Source organism: Typopeltis vanoorti, chromosome 2, assembly GCF_054136105.1.
Source record: "Typopeltis vanoorti isolate ZY-2024b chromosome 2, IOZ_Tvanoo_1.0, whole genome shotgun sequence".
Taxonomy (NCBI): Eukaryota; Metazoa; Arthropoda; class Arachnida; order Uropygi; family Thelyphonidae; genus Typopeltis; species Typopeltis vanoorti.
In genome coordinates, this window is record NC_143550.1 from 19,555,562 (window position 1) to 19,573,619 (window position 18,058).

Sequence of the window (18,058 nt, forward strand, 5' to 3'; positions counted from 1 at the left end):
ACTGAATGTTCATTATAGATTGGTGAAAGGTGACAAGAGTGTAATCATCTGTCCGTGTTTCCAGTGTGGTACGCGTACTTCCAGGAGTACACAAATGCTTATCAATGCCGGCCTGGTTGGCCAAGTGGTTAGTGTATACGCTCTCCAGCCAAAGGCTGCTGGTTCGAATCCGGCATGGATGTTTGGGATTGTCTGTGAAAATACTAATGGTGGTGGTTGTGGGCAGTAGATGGTGTTGGTGTAGATGATGCTGTTCGCTGTAGTTGGTGGATTGAGTGGTAGAGACGGAGAGCTGTAGAGTAGGTGCCCTCCCTTGATGAGCCCTTGGACTTCTTGGAGGTATCACGTAATAATAATAACTAAAAAATCTAAAGGAAGTGTTAAACAAAATGTGTCTCTTGGCGTGTAACCACTGCCATTCGTTAGGGCCGTGTCTGGTTAATGACACAATCGTTCGAACCGCCTTAAATGCGAATAGTTCGGAGAAGATAAAAAGAATATGGTGAAGCAAATCTGTACAGGTATCCCTTTTGACAGTAGAAAAGTTGAGAACGGGTTTCAATTAAGGAGAGAAAAAAACTAAAAAAAATTCGAATACACGAAAGCAGCGGGGCCACAATTAATAAAATAATAAATCTTGAACATGACTGATTACCTTAACTTCTCAATTTCCCTCTTTATTATTGGGATTTAATAAAGATTCCATTCAGTTAAATCTTAGCCCATCTATGCCTACATCAAAAGTTTAGTATGTTAAAATCTAGTTTAACAAAATCTTTTTCTTTTTCTTTTTTTTTAAAAAAAAAGTTTATTAAAATAAGGAAAAATTTAAAACAGCTCTCTGAAAAAAAACTACAAAAAAAAAAAGAGAGAGGACCATTTAACTGTCTCTTGTTACTCCTTTCTTAATGAGCAAATATGGTAATACTCTGTGTATTTTAACTTTTATAATAAAAGAGATACTCAAATCGTCATTTAGGCTATTTAATGTCATGCATGCTAAATTTAGAATACGCAGATTTATTTTTAGGTACATATCACGCACAGAAAGTTGTAACATACAGCACATTAGTATAGTACAAAAGGCGAGGTAGGAATTTTTTATAATTCATTTTTTATCGAATCCGGAAATCCAGCTCATTTAAAACAACCAAGCTATCCTATCCGTTGTATTTGGTATATGCATCATTAAAAAAAATCATAAAAAATTTATTTGGAAAAGATGCTTTCTTTGTAACAACCATGTGTAATGAGGCCAGCATACATATTTATGTCTCTTTATATATTTTAGGGGAAAAAACAAGAAGTGAAGTAAAGTAAAGAAAAGAAAGAAACGTCATGACATTTCTGCAAAAGATGGGCTATCCAGTCTACAAGAAACTGTGGTTTATCACTGGCACGTTAGGGCAAAAACTGGCGGGGGAACACGCGATAAGCCGGCATAATACAGTAGTAGCGCAGCTTTAATTGATTCGACTTGTAAATCCAACCAACCATGCAATTCACTAATTATTTGAGAGCATAAAATATATTTTTTTATCCATTGCAGTTCACGAGAGCAGCCTCCATCCTTTGTCAATAGTGCCCTAAGATACTGATATTTTCGAACTTTTTCGGATCGCTCTCTCTTTTTGTCTTCTTCGATCACTATACTTCTCACTTGGTGATCTCAATCCTCTGCATTTTCTGAGTTTGTCTTCATTCCACAAAGTCAGCAAATGAGGTACGGAGGCTCCACGTATTTAAAGAAAGAGGAATAGACTCGTGCAAACCTTTCATTACGCCAGCATATCTACTGTTTATTTTTGTTCTTTTGTCATAATTACTATCCAGTACAGGACAGGAAACGTACAGCTCAATCTTTGGCGTATTTTTTTTTCCCTTTAGTATCTTTTAAAGTATCTCTAAAATTATTGTCTCCTTGTGAATTGCAATAATATTTAGCCAATCAGTTGAAATTTTATCAGCTTGCTAATTATATTTTGTATATGTTCTTTCTGAATTGAGAAATTAAGATATCATTCAGTCCCACTGAATGTCTAACACACGAAAGTTAAATATACCCGTACAAATGGCAGTAGGGCGTTTTTAAGTCTTTCGAATTTTATTTTTCAACTCATAAATTTTCCTTTTGTGATGTTTTTTTTTTCTTTTCCTCAGTTTCTGAGATTCAATTTCGTCGTCACTACAACAGAACTACGGTCTGAATCATAGTGTTCCTTGCGAAACTTTGACTTTATTTATTTTTTTTAAATTTTATTTTAACGAGAGAAAACTGATACCGCATGCTATAGAGCTGAGATGAACTGAACCTACTAGGGGTTAAGTAGTGAACAACTCACGAGAAGTCACACTATGCTTTCATTCAGTCTATATTCTAACACTATCATTTTTTTTTTTTTTTTGGCGTATTTATATTATATAACACTTCGATTTGCCTTTCTTCCAGTTTGTGTGCGCGAAAGAGAGAAAATAAATCTTCCAAATTTTACTCATGTTATGCGAGATGGCCAGATATATCTTGCAGGCGGCACCAAAGTGAAAAAAAAAAAAAAAAAAAAAAAAAAAAAAAAAAAAAAAGCATCTAGAAAACACATTTTATGGCCACCGGTCACGAATGGCAATTGTCAAAAGGTGTTCAATGATACAAGCATGATCGGACAGATAGTGCCTACAGAAGTACATAGTTTGCCAGTTATGGTAATTTGGAAATTTCAGAAAGTTTTATTATTAAAAGTGAGCTTTAGTGATTCAATGGAATTATTTTTTACCTGTCTACTGCGCACCCACCAAAGTCATGTTAGTGAATTCCAAACAAAATCAAAATCAGTGAATCTCAAACGATCCCAAGGAGTCATTGCGGGAGGACAATTCACTCCACTCGACTACACGTAACACCAACTACACACAAAGCCATTCTCAACTTGGATGGTATTCGCGGGACAAATGTTTCCAAGGCTCAGAGTACAGAGAATAATCCTCCTGCTATTTACTCAAAATTCGTGTCTGAAAGGCGTTCAAGTATAGCGATATGCAGAGACAGACACTGTCAAACCACGTACGAACATCAAACTAGGCTATGTGGGAGACTTTAACTAGTCTTTCCTCTGCACGCTTTAATTCTACATCACCATTAAAGCAGTGGCGGCTGGTAAGAATTTGTAGTGGTGGGGCTGCAATGTTACCAGCCCAAACTGCACGTAAATCACGCGTTACCCCCATTAGGTAGTAGCACTTTGGTGTGGTCTGCATTGAATGCAGCTTCAACGTTGAGTATACTAGTCAGTACTGATACCAGCCCTAGTCCGCACAGCACATTGACTATTGCAAAATACAACTATTGCTACAAAATGAATTATATAAAATACTATCGAGCGGTATTGTATTACAAACAAGAAAATAACGGTTTTTAGATAAAATAATGATCCGAATATAAAACAAGACAAACACAACCAAAATCTCACAAAAAAAAAAAAAAAATAACCAAACACCTACAATGAAAAGAAAAGAAAAAAAAGGTTCATATACTGTAATATTGTGCAGCGTTTCGTAAATTGTGTTTAGGGAACTCTGGGAGCTTCCGCAGAACACCAAGCTATACTTCCAAAATAAGAATAAAAATAATATCTCCTCTATACTATAATATATGCTCTTAGAGATTCTTATAAGCTAGTTCAGAAACTTCTGTTTTTTTTAGATTTCCCAAGTATTCCTGTCAGAGGTATTTGGGTGCCTATAAATTTTATATTTTTATGAAGCCGGGCCATAAATAAGTCATGATCAAAAAATTGATGGAATCGGGTGCAAGATGGGATAAAAGATTTCAAAATCTTCATTTTGCTAGACATTCGGAAATGATGTATTCCTTCTTGCAGTAGAGCTGAACTGAGCTATGCTAACACCCACCTACGAGTTATTTAAAACAATGAATTGCATGTGTCACAGATCCATTAAAGCATAAACTGGTTTTAGCTCCAAACTGTTACTTTGTTCAGCTAAACTTCCAAACTGTTGTTGAAGCAATTATAGCTAAGAGGCCAGTATGTCTGTAGATGGGATATCAGCTAGGGTTTTGCAAGAGAAAATGCAAGAGATCGGGCTGTTTTAAGTTTTTCCACTTGGTTATAATATAAATTAAAGATGCCAAGAAATTACATTCTTGGTTTAATCCTTTATCCAAGTGTAAACAAACAAGTTTGTGCCTCGTATAAAGAAGTTAATGAGTTCACATCACTTGCCTTAGTATTTCATAATGCAAAGCACATCTCTCTGCAGACATGTATAATCTATCTTATAAAACGTCATGCCTTCCCATAATGCTATGCATTATGGGAAGGTCACTCACTACCCAGACCAGTTTTGACCTTTATTGAAGTCTCATCAGTGGGAGCCAGACCGAGAGGTGATACTAAGGTTGAAGTAATGTAGTCAGGTGCAAACCAAGAATATAATTTCTTGGTATCTTTAATTTATAAGAGAATTGGCAATGCCTTTGACTCAGCTATTTAATTTAAGTCTCAGCTCTAGTAGAGTTCCAAGGGAGTGGAAAGAGGGCAAAATTATTCCTTTGCATAAGAGAAGTTTTAAGACTGCAGTAGCAAATTATAGACAAATCAGTATCTCAGGCATGGTGGTAAAAGTAATAGAAAAATTGGTAAAAAAAGAGAATTTCAGAATGGGTAGATAAAAATATGATACGAGGGTCAACATGGCTTTGTGAATGGTCGGTCATGCCTTAGTAATTTACTAAGTTTTTATAATAGAGAAGCAGCTGAGTTGGATAAAGGAAATGGCTACATGCTGATTTTGCAAAGGCATTTGACAAAATATCACATGGACCTCTGTTATGCAAATTAGAACAAATGGGGATGGTTAAGTGGATAAGAGGGTGGCTGCAGGACAGATATCAAAAAGTGGTATATAGAGGGACAGAATCGAGACGAAAACAAGTGACTAGTGGTGTGCTGATGCGAAATCAGGTAGAGTAATAGTTAATCAAGATGATGTGGTGAGCTTGCAGGACGATTTAAATATGCTGTCAGTATGGGCAAAAGTTAATGGGTATCAGTTTAATGTTGAGAAAAGTAAAGTTATGCATTTTGGGATAAACAGATTACAAGCCGTGTATCACATTATACATGGCACTATATGCTAGGAAATAAATAGGAAATAAATGAAGCTAGAGATTTAGTGGTGGTGGTAGACACAGTTAAAGTTTAGAGGACATATTGCTAAGGTAGCCCATAAGATTACTTGACTAGTGAAGAACACATTAACAACTAATTATATATTGGGTTTTTATCCTTTATCCAAGTGTAAGCAAACAAAGTCTGCACCTGAAGTACTTTCAGGACTGGGGTAACTCGTGGTAAAGGTGGTATAAGTTCTCATCACTTGCCTTAGTATCTTCCATAATGCAAAGCACATCTCTTTGTGGACATGTATAATGATATGCATTAAGGGAAGGGCCACTACCCAGATCGGTTTTGACCTTTATTGAGGTGCTGTTTAAGTAAAGACCTCTCTAAAAATTTGGAAGTCCCCCCCCCCCAGACCACTCCCTATTTGCAACTGAAGGATCGTCCAACTCGGCGGTGGCTCCACTCAGTGACAGGCTTACCCCGCCACCAAGCAGAGCCATAATCTCAGCGGTGGCCCAACTCAGAGACAGGCAAAAACCTACCCCCAAGCAGAGCCTCTCACATCTCAGGGAAAGCAACCACTTCTGCGCAAACCTTGTTTGCTTATACTTGGATAAAGGATAAAACCCAATATATAATTAGTAGCATAGCCAAGTGAAAACACTTCCATAAACTTATCTCTAATCCAGAGAATTTTAATAATGGGGTGTGACACCCTTTGGCAACTCGTATAGGTAAATATGGCTTCTCCATTACTTCTGCCTTAGTAGCATCACCTCTGGGTATGGCTCTCACTGATGAGACTTCAATAAAGGTTGAAACCAGTCTGGGTAGTTGGCTTTCCCTTAATGCATAGCATTATACATGTCTGCAAGGAGATGTGCTTTGCATTATGGGAGATACTAAGGCAAGTGATGAGAACTTTTACCACGAGTTGCTCCAGTCCTAAAAGTACTTCAGGTGCAAACTTTGTTTGCTTACACTTGGATAAAGCATAAAACCCAATATATAATTAGTAGCATAGCCAAGTGAAAAAACTTCTATAAACACATTAACAAGTTAAGATAAGGAAGTTGTTATTCCTCTTTATAAGGCCTTGATATATGCACATCTGAATTACTGTGCTCAAGTCTGGTCCCCCTGGGTTTCTTGGGAATGAGGAAGCAGTGGAGAGAATTCAGAGGCGAGTGACCAAGATGGTGAGTGGCCTGTGAAATGTTCCCTATGAAGACAGATTGAAGGCATGTGGATTGCAGAAGTTGGTTGATAGGAGAAAAAGAAGGGATATGATAGAAACATTTAAGTTACTTAAAGGGTTTTATAGGATAGATGGTGCAGGGGAAGTGTTTCAGCACTTGGCTAAAGGGACCAGAACAATGGGTCATCCCTGGAAGTTGAATAAAGGTGTGGTTAGTAAGGGTGCGAGGATTAGATTTTTTGCTTGGAGAATTGTGAATGAGTGGAATGGGTTGCCACAGTCAGTTGTGAGTGCTTTGTCGGTTAATGGGTTCAAAGCTTGGTATGACAGATTGGGTCTCCTGCGATGAGTTTTCAGACTCCATGGAGTTGCCCACATAATAATAATAATAATAATGTATTAATTGCATGTGTTCTCTTATTTTCTGCTCAGTCTGCTGCTTTTGTAGGATGAACATGCATGGATTCATCATGAGAATGCTGTCAAATACAAGATAGAGAAATGTTGATTTTTTTTTTGAAATTTCTTAAATGAGAATATTCCAAATCTTGTGATTTATTAGTAACCCTTACAAAAAAAATTACTTCATGATTTTTGATGTTTAGCAAAAAGTAAGTAGTCAGCAATAACATATAGGAATAAGCAACAACCAAGAATGCACTGCTGCTTGCACAACTACGGTATTTAATAGTAATGTACATCCAAATAAAACAGTTTAAAGAGCATTTCAACAAGCCATTCTAAGTGAGTAGAAAATTTTAACTGGATTTACAAATTCACAAGTTCATAGCAACTGTGTAAAAGTTAGCTTGTTCATCATAAATATATGGCTCTGATTTGAGAATCTTGGCTGCTGATAAATAATAATTCATAACTAACTTTAAAAGTTGTTTTACCTCAAACAAAAATTTTAAACTGACTAATGCAAAATTGATGTTGAACAAACTATGGTATAATATTTTATATAACAGCATGCCCTGAAACTCGGATTATCATGAGTAAATTATTATTAAATTGGTAAACAACAAAACACCACCACCACCATAAAATTATAAATTATTTTATTGAGACTATACAGGGTAAAAAAAAAAAAAAAACATCAGCAGTCAAAAATTCAAGGCATATGAAAGTTCATTGCATGACATTTCTGAGAGTTTTAAAAAGCAATATGATTCCCATTCCAGATGACAGCATACAGCCTAACCTGGTTAAAATGATAAAAGTCACTGTAAAAAACTGTTTAATTTGCGTACTGTAATTTACAAAACTTACAGTGAAGAAAAAAAATTCAAAATAGTATGCAAAGCAAATGTGTAAGTATAAGAAACAAAACTGTATAAGAGATGATTTTGTTTTTTCTTTAGCTAATTCAACAGGGAACTTTTTTTTCCCTTTTAAATTTATATTTGTAAAGTATCAGTTTACAATCTGTTCAAGAGAATGGAAATGCAAAATCAGGCAGTCTCAAATATGAATGGAACAGTTGTTAAAGAGTATCAGAGGGCATAACGGGATAATACAATATATGTATACCACTATAAAAAATATCAGCAATAAGGGTGACAAGTTTTTCAAAGACTATATATATTCTCAAAAAATATTTTCAAAAATTATAATCATTAAGGAGATTTGGTTAATACAGGAGCATATAATTACAGGGATAAAATGTAATGGGCATTATTATTATTATTATTATATGAAACCTCCAGGGAGTCCCAAGGACTCATCGAGGGAGAGCACCTAATCAACAGGTCTGACTCCACACTCAATCCAGCTATTGCAACTACGCCAATGCTATCTATCACCCACCACCACCACCACTAGTATTTCCACAGACAATCACAAACATCCATGCCCACAGCGGGATTCGAATCCGCAGCCTTTTGGCTGGAGAGCAGATACGACAACCACTAGACCAACGAATCCTATCTTTCCTGAAACAATTATGTTTTGGGAAAGATAAGATGTGGGGTGAAGTATTGCAAACCAGCAAGAGTAGAGATTCAGCAGGAAGCAGTGCGCTTGAGATTAGAGTAACAAAGACAAAATATGTAGTGGGTTGCAGCAATGAAACAAGAAATGATAAGGAAGATTACACTCAATGCATTAACAAATTGGCTCAATGAGAATAGGTAAGTAGTTATTAAGGGGGACTTCAGTTATGGGGAAATAGAGTGGAAGTAGAAAAGGACATACTTGGAGAAGGAAATGGAATTTATATACTACTAAAATTATTCTAAAACAACATATGATGACAGAGAGGAACCAAGGATTTATCTGTGAGCAAGGTAACCACTTTGCCTCTGACTAAGGGGAGTAATTATGTAATCTTGATCTGGGAGGTGGTTAAGTATGTGAATTTTCAGTTAGGGAAACAGTGGAACTAAAGAGCTAATGATTATGAAAAAACTTAGGAAGAGGTTTGCAGCAGTGTGGTATGGGGAATGGTCAAGGGATGTTTAAGGGAAGCATATCAAGCTATATTCTGAGAGTAAGGAGGATAAATCAGATGGGAGTAAATTGGATGAATTAGCAGAAGCTAAAAAAAATGTCTAAGAGTATAAATTATGAACAGTACAAAACACAGACAAGAAGAATGACTAGTAAGGAAGGCAAATAGATTATAAGAGGAAATTTAGGTGATAGACAATTTTTGTCAGCTGGTGAGAGACGACCACTTTGTATAGATGACCAATTTCAAGCCAGAAGTGGCTTGAAATTATTCAACCTCTTCCCCCACACCTCCCTCAACAAACAGCAGTAAATCTACCATTTTTCACCTTCCTTGAATGGGATTCACATAAAATACATAAATTAGGAGGGTAGAGAGGTGACATTAACAGAAGAAACTGTTTGAATTACTGTGTGATCCCTTTGAAAGAATGCATATGAAAGGTAGATATGACAGAGACTAAAATGAGAATGGCAGCAGATAGGAGGTACTGAGGATATTACAACATCTCAATGTGAATACAGCCATAGAACTGGATGAGGTACCAGCCTGTGCATCACTTGTTCATCTACTGCAACGAGTGCCCAAGACCTGGTAATATAATTTAAGATAAAGCATTGGCAGGGTCGCCAAGTGGAAGGAGGATAAAACAGTTTCATTCATAATGGCGAATCCAAACCAGATTATACACTTGTTACTATCTCTGGAGTAATGGTTCAGATTATGAAAAATTTGGTAAAGGAGGGCTGAAATTCTGGAAGGAGCATGACCCTAGGAAGAATTGGCGAGTGGTTAGCGTATCCGCTCTCCAGTCAAAAGGCTGCGGGTTCAAATCCTGTCATGGGCATGGATGTTCAGGATTGTTTGTGGAAATACTAGTGGTGGTGGTCGGTGGTAGATGGCATTGGTGTAGTTGCAGTCAGTTGTGGATGAGTGGTGGAGACAGAGTTGTAGAGCAGGCGCTCTCCCTCGATGAGTCATTGGACTCCCTGGAGGCTGGAGGTGACGTGTAATAATAATAATAACAATAATTGGTCTTGCCTTAGCAATTTACTTACCTTGTATAATAATGTGGTATGTAATATACTAAAGTGGCACTTCCTTTGCATAAAGAAAATGGCTACATCTAGTTTTCTTGGACTTGTAAAAGCATTCAGTGGAATACCATAGGAGTGTATTACATAAATTGGATCAAATGGAGAAGGATATGAAGGTGTGACTTAAGAGGATGGCTTATCAGAAAGACATTAAAGGGTAGTATACAGTGCAAATGATCACTGTGTGCATGTATGCCACAGAGATCTATATTAGACAGCTGCTGTTTAACACGTTCGCTGCTATGCTCCTCAGGCATAGTTTCTTACCGCACGGCAAGCAATTTCACATCTTCAAGGTCAGTTAAGAGTAATCTCGTTGCTGGCGGGAATTGACATACAAGTATATTCGTAGTTGGCTTGTGAGGCTCACATACCAACTACGAGTATACACACTTTTGCTACGCTCTGCAAGCCAAGCAGTTTCACTTCTTCAAGGTCAGTACGAGTAATCTTGTTGCCAGCAGTAATCGACATACGAGTATATTCGTAGTTGGCTTGTGAGGTTCATATACCAACTACGAATACTTGTAGTTGGCAGCGAATGTGGTAATTTGTAAATTAATGATACTGGGAATGATCTGAAAGGAAACATGTACTTGTTTTCTGATGATGCTAAACTTGAGGGTTAATTTAAATTATCCAGCAGGATGATTTAAATAAACTGAAAGCATGACAAAAGATAATGATTGCCAGCTCACCTTGTATAATACACTTAATAAGTTATACACTTTGAGATGAAAGGAATATGGTATGTGTATTACACAGATCAACTGAACTGTAACAAATCAGAGGCTATGATTTAGAAGTGATAGTGGGCAGAGAGTTGAAGTCGTAAGACAAATTGAAAAAGTGAACAAAACAGCTCACATGATTACTAGGCATCAAGAAGCACACTGCTAAATAGGGATAAGGAAATTATCATATTAGCATGGAATAAAGGACTTTTTTTTTTTTTTTTGAGATAGAGAGGTGAATAAACAGGCATTTTGTGAGCAATGGTTAGCATGGGTCTCAGACATTAATGAAATGTTACTACAATAATAATACTAATATTTTAAATCACATTTTCACATCTTATTATATGGAAGCTTTCAGAGAATCCAAGGTACCATTATGCAGTTTGCTCTGAACATACCCACCATCACTAGCTATCATATATCTCACTTTGTGTTTATTCATAGATGACCTTATCTTGTCCACTAGCAACCCATTCTGCTCACTGCCAAGAAAGAGCAAACACCTAGCCAATCAAATGTGTGAACTAGTTTTTTTCTTACTCAGTTTCAAAAATGACTCACTGTTCTTCCATTACTGCTATATACTGAAAGATTTCACATATCTGTTCTATAAAATACTCATTAATTTTATGGTTCCATTATACCATTCACTTCTGTCTGGTCACTTGGGTTTGTAGTTCACATTTTCTTAATCTGTCTTCATAAACATTTTATAAACCTAATATCAGTTTGCTTAGTATAGATGGTTATATCTTCTCCACTGCTTACTCATCTTCTTGGAACCCTAGAAATCAGGTCCAAGCACAATGTAGTCAGGTCTGAGCACAATGTAGTCATATCAAAACCTTACAAAGCAGTTACATTAACTTCTTCATTCTTATATATCAGTGCCTCTCATTCTCACTCAGCATGACATATTTTATAACTGCAACATGGTCCCTGAACTCAATAGCCACCATCACTCCAACATCTTTATTACTTTCCTAGACCAAAATACTGTCTAATATGTTGTGGCACATGGAATCTCTTCAATCCAATATGCACGTTTGAATTTTTTATTATTTTTTCATAATAGTCCCACTCACACGAGGGGTTTTAAAACTACTGTACATGTTAGTATAATGGCTCTGCTGGATGTTTAATGGAATGAAAATGGCACACAATTCTAGTTATTTTTTCTGTCACTTTGATCATATGGAAAGTAATCATATCACTGTAATCCATATATGGAGATGGGTGAGGATTGGAAGGCAAATTAAGTGCTGTGCTAATTAATTAACAAAATACTTAATCAAACATCATGTTCTAAATATTTTTACTGTGTCTGAATTCAGGTATTTTCTTAAATAATGCTCTAGGTCCAGTGCCCACAGAACCTTTCAACTACTTTTAAACCAGCAATTTTCATTCAAATCTCTAACAGGCTCAATTGTATCCCAAACTCTGGAATTCCACTGCTAGTTTGCTTGTATGTGAGATCAACAACTGAGTTATCCAGGAGGATAAACTCTACTATCTCTGTATGAGACAGTCTACCTCACCTTGAGGCAAAAAAAAACATTTCACATAGGAAGGACACAAAAATTAAGTAGCAAACTAAGAAACAACAAAGCACTGAATCAGGTAAGATATTTCATAATGATAATCAAGCCGATTATTACAAAAAAAATTATTTGGTATGGCAATTTCATAATAAAACATACCATTTGATAATGGCAGTGGTATTAATTCAAAGTTTTTCTGGAGCAAAAAATCAAAAATGTAACAAATGCAATTATAAAAAAAAGAGTAAAAGAGATAGTAATTCTAGTAGATACAAATGATTCAATTAGTGATAAGTTCAGCATGAGTAAGGAAAGGATTGCTGGAAGTGAGAAAATAAAAATCATTAGAATATTAGCTAGATATGATAGAAGTGAATTAAGAAGAGAGCAAATGATTCGATGCACAAAAGGAATGGATGCAAGTTTTTTGGATGTGTGGAGTAAGTTTGAGGGAAGAATATATTGATATATATTGGCTATGCTTGAATGCAAATGGCAACAGAAGTCTGGAGAAATTATTAACTAGTATGAGACAGACCTAACACAGTCAGGGAAACTAGATTATGATGAAAAAAATAATGAGAATCTGTATGTAAGAGTGACTGTGTTGTGCAATTGTGTTAACGTAAGGAATGCGCATTATCATGGAAATGGTTGTTATGCAATGTTCATGAAAGGAATGTGAACTATAATGAAAATGATAATGAAGAAGGAACAATTGTGTGTTTGTCAGGTTTGGACTTATTAAATGTGTACAATGATGTGTGCAGACTACATAAGCGAGCATACAAAAAAAGCATGCAAATAACCTATTATGTCTGCACGCAAATGCAAGGAGTATCAGAAACAAAAGATTGAGTTTGTTGCTTAGGTAAATATGCTGAGCCTCAGATTATAGGCAGTAGTGAGACCTGCAGATATACTTAACTGGTATTGAGATATACTAACTGGACAGGAGTGGATGGGTGTGCGGTAATGATATTGCATGATTTAACTCCAATTAGGGCAGAACACTAGAAACAATTTTTAATGTGGAAGTGAGTTTGAAGTTGTGAGGTGGAGTCTAATGGGATCAAATACATGGTGGGGGGTTATAGAACTAGTGGACTGGTTGTTAGTAACAACAAAATGCTTTATCAAATAAATATGATAGGTGTGAAAAAAGTAATCATCATGGGTGACTTTAATTATCTGAACATCGACTGTGTAGGGGAGAAATCTCTTGATAAATCTCATTAAAGTCATTCACTTTGGCATGATTAGATACCCAATGTCGTATTATATTGGTGGGATTATGCTAGAAGAAACTGATGAAGCTAGGGATCTTGGAGTGTTAGTAGATGGAAAACTGAAATTCAGGGGCCATGTAGGAAAGATTGCAAATACAACTGAAAGATAATCACAATCATTGCAATGCTGAAATGAATGTTTACATGTAAAGATATGGATGTCATTTTGCCTCTTTACAAAGCCTTGATAAGGCCTCACTTGGACTACTGTGCGCAGGCCTGGTCTCCTAGTTACCATTGTGATTCTGATATAGTGGAATGTTAAAAATGATATCAGGATTGTGGAATGGAATACTGATTATGAAGACAGGTTGAGAATTTGTAGGCTGCAGACACTAGTAAATAGGAGAAAGAGGTGGTGATATGATTGAGACTTACAAACTTCTGAAAGGGTCATACAGGATTTCAGTTGATGGAATTTTTCATTTTATGGGGAGAGGACAAGAGGGCATTCTTGGAAGCTGAGAATAAATGCCATTAAGAAGTGGTGAGGGCTAGATTTTTCTCTCAAAGGATGGTGCTTGATTGGAATGAATTGCCATTGGATGTTTGAGTGCAAGAAGTGTGAATGAATTCAAGAATAAGTATGACAGCTAGTGTGTGACCTCCCTGACTCCCTGGAGGTCTAATAATAATAAGAAGAATGTAATTGAATTTCTTGAGTTGTGAGACAACTTCCTCAAGCAGCATGAGACAGAAGGAACCAAGATGAAAGAGTGTTCAGACTATAGTGTGGGCTGGAGTTTCATTTAATGATGTTATTTTTCTGCCTCCAGTTGATGACAGTGATCATGCTGTACTGACTTGGGAAGTGGCTAAGTTTACGGATATTCCATTCAGAATAGGTTACATGCTGAACTACAAAGTAGGAAATAATAACAACCCGAGGAGTATTCTAGGTTCTGTCCCATGGTATCAGTTGCTAGATAAGAAGGACACCGGCAGCATAGGAAGCATTTCAAATTTTTAAATCATGCAATATCAGAAATGTTTCTTCTTCTTCTTTGAGTGCCATCTCCTATCGGAGGTTGGTGACCACTTTGGCAAATTTTGAGCGATCCTCAGCCACTCTGAACAGTCCCTCAGAGCTAATGTCAGTCCACTGTCTGATGTCTACTAGCCAAGATTTCGTCTTCCTTGTCCTCTTCTTCCATTTATCTTCCCTTTTATGATCAATTGAGGTATCTTATATTTTTCAATATGAAGTAGGTGACCAAGATATGCAATTTTCCTTCTTTTTATGGAATCTAGGTTCATGTGATTTCCCCATTTGTTCCTGATTGGACGTTTTGCTGTCCATGGGATTTTTACATTCGTTTTTTTTTTTATCGATGTTGTCTTTAAGGTCCAAGTTTCTGTACCGTACAGACCATACATAGCATTTAACAATGCATACTCTAAGCACCAAATTTAAATTGCAGTTACACAGTGTTGATTTCATCAGGAGATGAAATTGAGGAGTTATGCCTGTATTGTAGATCTTATTAAATAGCTTTACTAATACAGTAATGTTGTATAGTAAACTTGTTCACTCTTTCTATTTGTTTCCCATTTAAAGAAAGTACTGAATTAAAAATTGGTTTCTTGCTTATGACCATGAATTTGGTTTTGGTGATATTTATTTTTATTCCCATTTTTTCGCTCTCTTTGTTCGTTAGTTCCAGAAGATTTTGAAGATCCTGAATGTTGTCAGCCAGGAGAGTTGTGTCATCAGCATATTGGATGTTACTGATAATTTCACTATTTACATTAATCCCTTCCTCTCTTCCTTTTAAGATTTTTTTGAAATATGGCATCTGAGTATATGTTAAAAAGAAGAGGTGATAGCACACATCCTTGCCTTACTCCTCGTTTGATGTTAATGGAGTCTGTAATAATGTCATCAACTTGAAGATGCCTTTTGGTTCCAATATGTTTTCAATGATCCTGATGTCTTTACCATCTAATCCAATTCTTTTTAATAGTGCAATAATTTTAGTATGTTGGACTCTGTCAAATGCTTTCTCGATGAACAAAATGAATATTTCCTTGTTTTAGTCACTACATTTTTGGAATAAGATTTGAGAACAGAAAAGAGCCTCTCCGATTCCCAAACCATTTCTAAAGCCGAATTGGATATCACTGATGGTTTGCGCCTGAAAGTATCTTCAGGACTGGGGTAAGGTAGTGCAACATCAGGCAACTCGTTGCAAAGGTGGAGAAAGATCTCATCACTCCTATCTCAGTATCTCCCATAATGCAAAGCACATCTCCTTGCGGATATGTGTAATGCTATGCATTAAGGCAAGGGCCACTACCCATACCGGTTTCGACTTTTATTGAGGTCTCTTCAGTGGGAGCCAGGCCCAGTAGTGGAGATACAAGGCAGAAGCAATGAGAGGTCATCCTAACCTATAGGAGTTGCCAAAGGGTGTGCAACCTTATTATTAAATTACTCCGGATTCAGAGAAAGATGTTGAGAGTTTATTTTTCACTTGGTTAGACTCCTATAGGTTAGGATGACCTCTCATTGCTTCTGCCTTGTATCTCCACTACTGGGCCTGGCTCCCACCGACGAGACTTCAATAAAGGTCGAAACCGGTATGGGTAGTGGCCCTTGCCTTAATGCATAGCATTACACATATATGCAAGGAGATGTGTTTTGCATTATGGGAGATACTGAGATAGGAGTGATGAGATCTTTCTCCACCTTTGCAACGAGTTGCCTGATGTTGCACTACCTTATCCCAGTCCTGAAGATACTTTCAGGCGCAAACTTTGTTTGCTCACACTTGGATAAAGGATTAAACTAAACTTATTATAGTCTAACCAAGTGAAAAATAAACTCTCATCACTGATGGTGTCTTCACATTTTCTGTATATTTTTTTTTTATTTTCAGAAACATTTTGAGAATATGGCTCATTAGGCTGATCATTCTATAGTCATTACAAGTTTTCACATTTGCTTTTTTAGGTAGCATGATGAAGGTCGACTGTAACCAGTCTTGAGGGATTATGCCTGTATCGTAGATCTTATTAAATAGCTTAACTAATATAGTAATGTTGTCACCTTCTAATAACTTTACTATTTCTGCTGGTATTCTGTCAGGGCCTAAGGCTTTACCATTTTTAGCCAAGTTCAGTGCACATTCTACCTCTGATCTTAGAATGCATGGACCTTCTATCTGTTCATAAGCATTTTCTGGGTTCTGTCTGTTATCAGTTCTACATATTCTTGTATTTTGTCATCCTTTTTGGATATTATTTCTCCCTTTTTGTTTCAAAGGATCATAGTTGTTTTTTCTTAAATATACCTGAGGTCTCTTTCAGCTTTTTGTGTAGATTAAAACTGTCATGCTTTTCCTGTAGAATTTCTATTTCTTTACATTTTTCATTCATCCAGATTTCTTTTGCTTCTTTGATCTTGCCTTTAATAATAATTTTCAGAACCTTTTTATATTTTGCTGAACTATGATTTTTATATGATCTGCATTGATCCATGAGAGAAAGAATTTCGTTAGTTATCCAATCTTTCTTTTTTACTGCTCTATCAGGACACAAGGTATTGGTACATTTCTCTATGAAGACAGATTTGAATTTGTTCTATGATTCATCAACCCTCATGACATCATAATTCTTGATAAGTGATATGTCTTGATTCAGATCTTGACTCAATTTATTTCTTATCTCTGGGTTTTTTAACTTTGCTAGATCAAACCTTTCTCGTTGAAGTTTCTTAAGTATAGCTTTCAGTCTAAGTATTGTATTTCTTGAAATGTCTCTAGAGTTCAAAACACGAATAGGACAGAAGTGAAATGGATGTGCAATCTTTATTAAGCAAGAGATTCTTAAGAAAAAAGATGATGAAGTAGGAATACCATGTGGATAAGGATGAAGCCAGTTATGAAAATTATAAGGAACAGGCTAGAAAAGTTACAACTATTGTACACAAAGTTAAGTCTGAGTATGTAAACAAATTGGCTCTGCAAGCTAAAGACAACTCAAAAGAATTCTAACGTTATACTGCAAGTAAAAGAAAGAACGAATGAATACAGATGGTATATAGGTGACAGATGCAGAAGAGGTTGTTCAATTAATGAGTGCTATTTTGTTGAAAGCTATCCAGCCTCATGTATGCAAACATTGAGCTCACTGCTAACTTTTCACTAGATGAAGGAGCTCTTGCACAAATTAAATAAGAATTTGGCAATTAAGGCAGATGGGATATCAGCACAGATGCTAAAAGAGTGTTCAGCTGAACTGTTCCTTTGACCAAACTATATAATTTGAGTCTAAAAGTAGCAAAAATTCCATAGGATCAGAAAGAACGTGTGATAATCTTCTTGCACAAGGGTGGTGCAAAGAATGATGTATCTGACTATCAACCTATCAGTATCTCTGGAGTGATGGTGAAGATTTAGGTAAAGCTGGTAAGAGATTGCATACAGAACTGGGTTGACAGAGAATCTACAGACTGCAATTGAACAGCATGAGTTTACTAAGAGAAGGTCATGTTTGTGTAACTTGCTCACATTTTATAATAACTTTACTGTTGAGTTAGACAAAGGGAATGGACACCATGATACTTTTGGACTTTGCTAAAGCTTTTGATAGGACTAAG

General features: G+C 36.3%; 1 protein-coding gene across 1 annotated transcript in view; it reads right to left on the minus strand.

Annotated features, from left to right (window-relative positions):
• Positions 1 to 7,383: 7,383 nt before the first annotated feature.
• LOC150108861 (pre-piRNA 3'-exonuclease trimmer-like) overlaps positions 7,384 to 18,058 on the minus strand; it is a 509,147-nt gene continuing 498,472 nt past the window's right edge. The window contains exon 23 of the mRNA XM_090403827.1: positions 7,384 to 7,543. Within this exon, the coding sequence (XP_090259953.1) occupies positions 7,471 to 7,543 (73 nt within the window). The 3' untranslated portion in view covers positions 7,384 to 7,470. The remainder of the gene's footprint in view (positions 7,544 to 18,058) is intronic.